Raw genomic sequence first — 11,137 nt, forward strand, 5'->3', positions numbered from 1 at the left:
ACAGAACAAATTTGCAGTTTCTGTTTTTAAATGCAACTTGCTAACGAGTGCAACTTTGCTATGCATGTTTATGCTGCTTTTCAAATAGTTATAAAACATTTAAAGCAAACGCAAATAGCTCGTAGCAGTTAAAGCAAATGCATGCACATATATTTTTAATGCAGCTGTTTTGATTTAAAATCTTTTGTCAATTATTAGCACATTAAGTATACGCACAGCTGGTGTGTCGTATATACAATGTATATTATATATATAAGTGAGCGTGCGTGTATTAAGTAGACAAGTTAATGAACTTGAAAGCGCCGCAACAACCGGCAAAATGCAAATACATAAAGTCGTTCGTTGAACTTGCCTAATCGAAATGCGTATGCATATGTGATTGCTTTCTATATATTTACATTTTACATAGCGTAGCTACAAGTGCCACACAACACATGGTGCCTCCTCGGCTCTGAGCTGCTATCATTTCAATTTGTCTGCAATAAAAATATTTGTTTGGCAAACATTTATTGAACACTGTTGTATTTATATCGCATACGAAAACGAAAGCAAGCCCAAATGTATGTAAATTAGTAAGAAAGGACATACTCTAGTGTTAAAGCGGCTTAAATAAACAATTTGGCAAGCAATAAGCTGCTTACAGTCTCAGTTGGGAGCATCTTTCTATTAATAAGTAAACGTTACAGTTGCATAAATATGAAACAGTGTGCAATGTTAAGCATGAGCGTAGCTTAAATTCTGAATAATATATTGATTCAAATATATTAATAAATAGGTCTTTGTTGTAATAATTTTTTGTGCGACATTCGAATTGAGAAAAAATTGTAGCAGCTGTCTACGCTATGTTATAAACGATTTATATTTTTTCGAGCACAAATTTAAAGTTAAAGTAAGGCTCAAAAATATTCTATAGCATTGTTATGTACATATTTTATTTATTGGTTCAAATACAATGTTGAAGATAAACTTCAATGCTTTAAAAATCATTTGACGTTCAGCTCAGCCTGCAGTCACAGCAAAGCCCACATCCCATTGTACAATGCAGCGACGCTCTCGTCAGCAGCGCTGAGCGATCGAACAAAAGACGCGAACAGCGCTACTCCCCTCTGTTAACAAACACATTTGCCATCAGTCATGCTCTCAGAATGGCTTGGGCTCTCTTCTATTAGAAAATATGTGTGAGGCTGTCAGCTAAAACAACAAACGAAGCCAATGCAGGTCAGTTGATTGTTTATGATTGAGTAAGCAGCGCACAAGTTGTCAGCATAATAATAAAATTCTCATAAATACAGACAATATATTGAGCTGCTTGACCAATTTAGTTTATAACAGATGTTCTCTATTAAATGACAATTCTTAAATTCTTGCACATGCTACTTTCGTTCCAAGTTCTAAGTTCTAATATATAATTGGTTTACTTTTGCTTGGCTAGTTAGTGATATAATTCACTCTAAACTGCTGTTTGACTAAAATTTATATTTATTTTATTTTATTTGGCTAGTTAGTGATACAATTCACTCTAAACTGCTCTTTGACTAAAATTTATATTTATTTTATTTTATTTGAAATTTAAACTAAACATTGCTGGATGCCAAAGCAAATGTATTAAATTCGCAAGTCAAATGCCAACTTAAGTAGCTGTAACTTTTATGTTTATATTTGACTTGCACTCAATGCCAAAAATATTAGCAAGGCATTGTTTCCTGTATGCGGCATACATACAAAATCTTTATGTAAATATATTTTTGCATTCACTGTAACTAGCAACGATTGCTGCTAATAAGAATATCTGCAGAAACTGCTTGATTGCGGGCAGGAAATGCCCGAAAGGTTTTTCCACAATCAATGGCAATCAAACGTTTTACAATTTACATACCTTTGTGTGTGTCTGTGTGTGTGTGTGTGCATACATGTTGCCAATTGGCCCAAAGTGTCAAAACGAAAATTGTTTTTGTAATCAAGTTGTGTCAAGCAATTTATTAATCTCAGATATGCAAAAAGTAAATACATGGCAACTTACACTTATTTTTAAGTAATTGCTAGAGAGTTAGGCCTGAGTTTAGTTATGAACAAAGTGCATTGATAAATTGGGAATTTGCCAGTGCAACTGAAGCTAAGCTTGGCTTAGCCAGTAATTCCCTTCATAAATTGCTACAAACCTGTTTTTGAGTTAATTCACTCTCTCTCTCTCTCTCATTCTCTTTCAGTGCGTACTAATCTTTTGTTCAAGATCATCTCAGTGTCTTATCAGACGCTTGAGCTTTGACTCGAAAGCTTTGCATTGCTACTATTAATGTAAATTTAGCCCAACAGCTCAAAGCTTTGAGCACTAGTCTACGCCGAGATTTACTTGACTACAGAACTTGTTTTTATTGCTCTGCGGCTTCCTAAGAAAAACATAAAGCGCTAATCAGCTGCAAAGTATTTTATTTCGGGGCTTAGTCGTTCAAACGTCAAGGTTATCGCAAGAATTAAGGTAAGAGCAAAAATTGTGCCGAGTGTATAGAGTCATAACTGTTTGGGAAAATCCCTCACATGCAATTTGACGTCACTGCCATTGGCGTTGCCATTGAAAGAGACTGAGCTGACTGGCTGACAGTGTGGTTGACATTTGTACAACGTGCAAATAATTGCTCTAATAAAATAAAATTTTAATTAAAATGCAAACAATACGCACAGACACGAAATGTATTTTGTCGAATTGTGTGTTTATGTAGCGATTAGAAACGAGTTAAACATGTATCAACTGGCATGCTAATAAGTTTTTAATGCCAATTAAACTGAGAGAGGAGAAGTCTTTACAACTTGTGTGTGTGTGTGACTCACAAAAACAATTTACACTTGTCTATTTACAGATGCAGCAAATAATTTTTGTGGCTTTGCTGGTGGTGGCTGCAGTCGGCGCTGCACCACAGCAGCAGACATCCAATGTGGATAGAAATATTGATAGCATCTTCAATACGAATCCCAGCATTTTTGAGCAAACTGCAGGACAGCAGCAGCAGCAACAGCAGCAGCAGTCGCAGACGCCTACACGCCGTCCAGGCTTCTCCGAAATAGTAACACCCGAGCCCAATGTGACGCCAATTAACTTTGAGTCCATTAGCGGCAAGTCAGCTACTTGCAACTGCGTGCCTTACTACATGTGCGATCCGTCCACCAATAGCATCACCGAGGATGGCACCTTTGATGGCTTTGGCGCTATTGATATACGCTTTGGCAACGACGATCCTATTTGTCCCTCATCCGTGGATGTTTGCTGCGCTGGCAATCGCACGCGTGCTGAAACTTTGACGCCCACAGCGCCAGTGCGTCCACGTGGTTGCGGCATACGCAATGTGGGTGGCCTAGACTTTACGCTGGTGGGTGCAAACAACAATGAGGCGGGCTTCGGCGAGTTTCCCTGGACGATTGCCATGATGCATGCCAGCAACTTTAGCTACTTCTGCGGCGGTTCGCTTATACATCCACAGGTGGTGCTCACTGCGGTGCACTGCGTCAATACGCAGCAGCCTGGCTCGTTCTTGCTGCGCGCCGGCGAGTGGGACTCGCAGACTGAAAAGGAACGTCTGCCGTACCAGGAGCGCACAGCTCAGCGCATTATTACGCATCCGCAGTTTAATCCACGCAATGTTGCCAATGACTATGCGCTTGTTATAGTGGATCAGCCCTATCTGCTGGATGATCATATCAATGTGGTTTGTTTGCCAGCGCAGGGCGCAACTGCAACGCCGCGCACCACTTGCTATTCCACGGGCTGGGGCAAGGATGTATTTGGCGCCAATGGCAAATACAGCGTCATCATGAAGCGTGTGCCATTGCCTGTGGTGGAGTTCACCAGCTGCCAGTCGCAGCTGCGTCGCACTCGTCTCGGTCCCAAGTTTGGGCTGGATCGCTCGTTTATGTGCGCAGGCGGTGAAGTGGGCGTGGATACTTGCTCCGGGGATGGCGGCGCACCGCTGGCCTGTCCCATTGGCGCAGCTGCGGACAATCGCTATCAACAGAGCGGCATTGTGGCCTGGGGCATTGGCTGCAATGATGCCGTGCCTGCGGCTTATGCTAATGTTGCCTTGGCGCGCAATTGGATTGATCAGCAAATGTTGGCCAATGGCTTTGCCATTGATAGCTACACGGCCTAAACTACTGCACATTAGTATACCGTAATTCCATTAGACTATAAAAGACTTCAATAAAAAGAAATTTCGCTTTCAATGCGAACTTTGTTAAGCGCGCTTTAGCGTGTGGCAGGGGCATTATCGTCAGCAAGTCAAGTCAAGCAGCTCGCAGCTAGTGAAAGTGCGTGCTAATTAAAGTTAATTGAAATTAATTAGTTGCCTTTTGCATGACATTTGCGTATTGTTTGTGGCCAAGCTCATAAAAACACACACAGGCACAGACATAGACACAGCGAGAGAGAAAAACGAAAGCAAATTGTATATGTAACTTTAATTGCAAACTTTTTGTGGGCGCGCACAAATTAAGTTAAAGATGCAAACAAATGCGTCCTTAGAGGCGAAATGGTGTCAAAATTCTTGTCACTTCAAAACACGCCCACAAAGTGTTGCAATTATATTTGGCATGCATGCACTGAATGCTACTGCGGGTACCACACACATACACAGACACACAGTAATGCACACAGACATAGAGAGAGCGAGAGAGTGCGCTCATAACTGCAGCCAAAGGTTTAAGCAGAGCAGAGCACAGTGGCACGCTCCGGCTGTTGCGGTGGCAAAAAAAATTACAAACTGCAAACCACGTTCTGCAAAAGAAGCCTTAAAGGTAGGGAAAGTTAATTACTTTAGCAGCGAAGTAACTTTGTTAATACCCACAGACGCTTGCGTTGTTGCTTTTGCCTCAAGCGTGGCTTTTGTATGACCAAAGGCTTCTGCTCTGTTAAGCTTCTCAGCAAGTGAGCAGGCAGCAGCAAATTTAGCAACATTTCTATAAAAAAAAAAAAAATAGTTGCGTATCGAACCTAATCGGCTTGCATCTTAATTGAAAAAATGCAAAGTCTAATAAGCCTTAGGGGCTTACAGTATCAACAACAATCAGTAGCAACAAGATGAGCAGAATATTCGTTACGACTCAAACTTATTAAAGTGAACTATCAATAAAGCATAATACTTTGATGTAGCTAGCAGCTTAAGTGCTTAAAACTATACTTATTTCCAATAACTATCAAAAATGATTACGTTCTTGCCTATCAAATTTAATTGGCTTGCATTTTAATTGAAAAAAAAGCAGCAATAAAATTATATAAGCACAAGAAATTACACAAGTTTCGTTTGACTCAAACTCCCAACTGAGAAAATAATTATAATAACATTAATGTTATTAAGTGTCAAAGAGAATACTTTATGCTATTTATGTTGAATTAAATTTGCATTTTAAGCTGACACTTTACAAATCAACTAAATTGTTGTAATAAATTGTCTACTAATGCTATTAATTTATTTAATTGTTCATTGGTTTATTGATTTTCAACAGCTTTTAGCATAACTCGTCCCACTGTTTGACGTAGTAGCAATGACTGCACCTGGGTTTGAATTTTGCTGCAATGTGTTTGAATGTGTGCATGTTTGTGCATGTGTGTGCATGTCTACTGCGACGCGTCTCATTGCAGTTAGAATTTTGTGCTGCTGCCGCTGCTGCTGCTGCTCGTTAAGGCAGCGCAGAAGGTGACTGAGTCGCTGGTAACTGTAACATGTGCTTAACCCCAAAAGCAGACGCAATGGCTGCACCCAGTTCCCCTCACTTTGAATTGTTACAGCCTAATTGCAGTTTTTTTCTTCTTCTTTTGCTTTCAAATGTTGCAGTTGCTTCCGAAAAAATTAGGGTCATGGCATTTTTAAAGGCATCTTAAAGCGCTCATAAACGCTCAAAGGGCCATGGCAACGGATGGCATATGGCATGCCCGAGCTGCCAGGCATGTCCGCTCTCTCTCTCTCTCTCTCTCTCTCTCTCGCTCTAAGCAACTGTAGCTAAACTTATATTTAAACTAAAATTTCCATTTAAATCGCTTTGGCACACTGGCAAGCAACTAACAAATTGTATATGCGACTGCAGCAAGCGTTAGCGATTTGCAACTGCAATGTGCAATGTGTGTGTTAATAAAATGACAGCAAATGTGCTTATTAAAGCTTATACATATATGTATAAAATAATAGTATACCACTTCAATTTGTATGTTAACTGGCATAAAAAATGATTGGCATTATGACATCAGACAGCTGCGGCTGTAATAAGTTAAAGAGCATTTACCAAAGGCAGACACGCCAGGATATGCGCATCATGCCACTCCCCTACACAACCCAACCCAACCGAACCACCCACTTAGCATTTCCCAGCTGTGTGGCAAAGTTTTATCTGCGAGGCTGCATAAAATTCCATAAGGATACCGCCAATCTCTCTAAGCTACGGTTAGTAACTGCGGCGTAAAAATAGTTGAAATATCTCTGCAAATTTCAGCAGCTTAATGAGCGGCTTGCATTATGCTTTATGCACTTGGCGCTGGTTATCAGTCGCTCTAAGCTTAATTTATATGAATTTATATTTTGAACAAGTCAGAGAGCGTGAAGATTTAATTAAAGCGACAGCAGCAGCCAGCGCTGAAATGTATGCTTCAGCTTTATGTGTGTGTGTGTGTGTGTGTGTTGGCAGCAGGATTCGTGTTGGCTCTAACGTGTATTGTTCAAGCACAAATTGCAGACTAAAACTGATGGCTCACATATACACAGTCACATATATATATATACGTACGATATATATAAAAAAGGAGAGACTGATTGGCGAGCTGGCGAACAAGCTGTCGTGCTTGTGAGAACGTGAAAGAAAAGATGAAATTCTCTGGAGCAGCAAAATGTTCCATTAATTTTTACATACAATGACCTGAATCAGCGCTTTTTGGTGTTTCGCCAGCATAACTAAAGCAGCTGGGCGTCGACCTGTTATATGGGGCATGGGGAATGGGCATGGTCATGGGCATGTGGCGTGGGCGTGAGGCCGGTGACTTTACCAATTACATTGGCATGAAAATGCAGACGTGAGTGCGGCTACGCTGCCACCGAATGGAGTTGAGTCTCGAACTCAGGTGTGTGTGTGTGTGTGTGCGTGTAGACTGCACTATACAGCGATGGCAGCGGCGCTGCTGGCTCTGGTGCTAAAGCTGAAAAGCGAAGAGCGTCGCTTGAAACGTGCATTGAATCTAAAACAATTTGCAAAAAAGAGTGCGAAAGAGAAGCGCCAGAAAAAAATTGCTGTGGGCAGCGTCGGTAAACGTGCACAAAAGTCTGATGATATTAAATAAATTATAAGCAGCCGAACGCATATATACACTATAAACAAAATGCATTAAATATGTCACTAAAAAGAATAGTTAGCATAGCATGCCCAGCAACGAGCAAACGGAAGCACAGACACAGTTCTAACCAAATTACGTACTGTTAGCCATGGCTAGCAGTTGAACACAGGCAATATTTTAATACACTTGAGCGCTGCTTGCTGTATAGAAAATTAAAGCTTGAATGTTTTGAATGAACGAAAGAGTTCATTTAACATAGCTACATACATACAATTGCTTAAGTTTAAGTTGAGCTTTTATATTTATTATACAAATATCAAAGTATATAAAAATCAGCTGATACATTCGGCTGTAGTCAGAATTACAAACAAATTAGCAGATCTGCTGAAAGATGATTAAAGTGGTTTTTGCTCTAAATCAAACTTGCAACTCAACTAAAATTAATTAATCAAACTATTAGACCTTTTGTATATTTGCGTACAGAGTCTTTAAGCACAAGAGATTTAGCTGCTGCTAGATCCCTGCCGCGTTGACTAAAATTGTATATTAAATTCAAATGTATAAAGCTTTAAGTCCTTGGGCTTATGCCACGCCATGACAACGTCTTTAATTTGTTGCGCGTGTGTTTATTTTCTACGTATACTGTACATATGCTTGAGCGTGGTGTTTATGCTTTTATAGCTGAATGAATGGCACACTAAACCACACACATATCTGATTTAATAAACAAAGTGTATGCTGCCCATATATATGTGTATGTGTGTTACTCTGGCCTCTCTGTTTGCTTTGCCAACTATTTTATAACTTTCAATTAGCTCGGCTTAATGGCTCATGACGGGTTTTTTGTTGTTGCTTCCTTAGTGTTTGTCAAGCGCAGCTAATTTTATTGGCTGGCAAGCCAAAGGATACTATTCTATTTTTATATATTTTATTTTCATGCATTGATTTTACAGCTGACTGTTTTTTATAGTAGTTATGCCTGTCAGCTGTAAAATGTTTATTCATTTAAATGTGTACAAGCACATAAATAAAGCCATGTGTATAACATTGTAAATTAAACGAAGATAGAAAAAATGTGCAAACAAATGTAGTTTGTTTGATTTTATTTTCCATTTTCTGTTTTGCATTGTCTACTGATTTAATGAACGTACAATTGTTTGTGAGAAATTATGGGGCTTTTGTTGAACAAAAACTTTTTGACATAAAATAAACACATGAGCGTAGTTACGTTAAAATTTGAGCGCGTTTAATAAACTCTTGCACTCGCTGGCTAAAACACACACACACACACACAGATGTTTATCAAGCGTTTATCAGTGTTGGCTGGTATGCCGAAACATTTTGATTGAAATTCATAAATATTTGATGCATTGTTTTAATTCATAGTATTCACATGGATCGAGGGGTACGATATGTAAACGACCCCCCGCATGGTTAACAGCACGACTCTTTGTGTGTAACAAGCGTGTGTATGAGCATTCTACAATGTATATATGTGCATATGTATGGGTGTGCGTCCATTTTGTATGCAACTTTTGCAAACGCTTTCGTTGGCATTTTAAAATTGTTTTTATGGTTTTGGCAGCTACCATAAAAGCGAATTCATTTAATTGATGCTAACGGGAAATATCAGATGCCAAATAATTTAATTTTTAAATGCACTTTTAAAGCAGCTTAGAGTTGAAGCCCCATCTGTTGGCAGCAACATCAACTAATAGTTTAACTCACTAGCGAGCAGTCAGTCTAACGGTTTGTATTTCACGTAACAAATTAATTTAAAAACAGTGGGTTATGATTTATATATCTGCTATAAAAGTAATTCACTTTAACTTTGCACTTGCATACATTTAATAGCTTTATTAAATAATATTGGAAAAAGGTTGTAAAGGAAAAGTTTATTATGTTGTTAAATGTTTTACAGCGTGATAAAATAAATTTGTAAGCCAAGTTTATTTGAGTTTTTGCCACGCTGCTAGTCAAAGTGTATATAATGAGCTGACTGCATCCAACTTTGTTTGCTTATTTTTGTCACACGCACAACTCTCGCTAATTTGCTATATACAATTCCCATAATGTTTATGTGCGCCATTGCCGATTATATTTTTATTATATTTATTATTTTTATAATTTGTAGTCCATGTCAAGTGTAATATTATGCGTTACTCATTTGCAGGCGCAAATTTATTGCAAAGTGCTTGCGGCTATTTAACGTTTTTAATTGAAAAAGTTTTGTTTTTGTTGTTTTGTTTACATACCCATACATACATACTTATATATAAGACCATAAGCAGCTGCTGATGATGCACAGAACTTAGAGCTCACTGGTCACTGCTGGTAACGGTGTTCTAAGTAAGCAAGTCCGCTTTTCGCTCTAAGTTGCCTGCCACTGTCAACGACAACTACTTGCAGCCACTTATCATAATTAGACTGCCGCTGTTGCTGCTCGATGGTGTTGCTGTTGCTGCTGTTGGGTTGCCGGGCATTAGTGCAAATGGAGAAGTTTTGTCTCGATATATACTTGGACGTACTAGTTAGTGGGTGCCCATTTTGCACCCGCAGTGCCATTAACAACTCATTGGGATGTCTTTGTTGCTATTCGGGGAGGGCAGAGATGTAGCCAGAACATTACCGTTAGTCTTAGTCGTAGTCTGACAACAATGAAACTACTTGTGAATATATTTTCATAACGAGAGAATACTGCCAGTCAGTACGTTAGTGCGTCAGAGACAGTCTCGCAGTCTCTCTCAGCTCATCTCTTGTCTTGTCTTGTTTTGTCTTGTCCTGCGTTGTTTTGTGCGAATAGCTTCATCATTATTGACAGACCTAATCAATTGCAGTCCATTAGACTTTGCAGTTGCCAAGAGAGACGAACAACAAAGCGTCGAGCAAACTCAGTCATTCACTCCAAGCGAGCGAGTTTTGGCCAACATCAATTATGGCCGGACAAGCACAATGGTAGCTACAGCAAAGAGGATTAGCATAAAAAAAGAGCCACATTTCATTAATTGCAATATTAATACGTATATTCGTTTATTACCCTGTTTTTGTGTTTTATGTTCTTGTATCAATAAACCCCATAAATTATACATAATTGCTGTTGTAACAAAAATTGTTATATAAATACAAGAATGTTTCATTTTTTTCTTGACACATTTCATATATAAAAAGATTGCTGTTTGATTTGTTTGTTTTTAATTAAAACATATTTTAGCTTAACACGTAAACAACTTTCACTTTTGTTCTTTTGTTTTTGTTAATTAATTAAAGAAATGTAAACAATTTGTATGACATAGTATGAGTGTATTGGTAGGTAATCTCTTATTTGGACTGGAAGAAACATTTACATGGCTACGTACGTTTCGGCTTTCGAGTAATTCTTATAAATGTCTGCTTACTTCTTCTCTGTGTTTGCATTGAACAACAATTCTACAGAAATTTATTTTTAATTGTTATTCTCATATTTAGACTTTACGTATGTTTTGCTGTGTGTGTGCGTTCATTAAGAACGACATTTAATATATGAACGGTATTTTTGTAATTGATGTAAATACTTAGCTTATGCAAATCTGATTATGCTCTCTCTATATAGTATGTCTGTGTATATATACAAAAACAGTTAGACAGCTGGGGGTTCTTGAAACCTGCTGTCAAATTAAAAAGGATTAGCTTTCAATGCACAAATTCAAAGGCTATTGAATTTAAAGTCCTTGGACTTTTTGCAGCTCAGCATGCTATTAAGTTTTTATACCCTTTGCCGTCTAAGAAATTTTCACCAAGGTATGCAGCAGCAACAGCTACAGAGAGAGAGAGAGTGAAAAGTAAAGTTAAGCAAGA

At 38.6% G+C, this 11,137-nt stretch overlaps 1 protein-coding gene across 1 annotated transcript; it reads left to right on the forward strand.

The window, feature by feature from the left end:
• Positions 1–2,316: 2,316 nt before the first annotated feature.
• LOC108601762 (phenoloxidase-activating factor 2) lies at positions 2,317–4,212 on the forward strand. The gene is made up of 2 exons (XM_017989686.1): positions 2,317–2,476; positions 2,856–4,212. Exon 2 carries the CDS (start codon positions 2,856–2,858, stop codon positions 4,137–4,139), a length of 1,284 nt encoding a protein of 427 aa, XP_017845175.1. The 5' UTR covers positions 2,317–2,476; the 3' UTR covers positions 4,140–4,212.
• Positions 4,213–11,137: the final 6,925 nt, after the last annotated feature.

This window comes from Drosophila busckii, chromosome 3R, assembly GCF_011750605.1.
Source record: "Drosophila busckii strain San Diego stock center, stock number 13000-0081.31 chromosome 3R, ASM1175060v1, whole genome shotgun sequence".
NCBI classification, from domain to species: Eukaryota; Metazoa; Arthropoda; class Insecta; order Diptera; family Drosophilidae; genus Drosophila; species Drosophila busckii.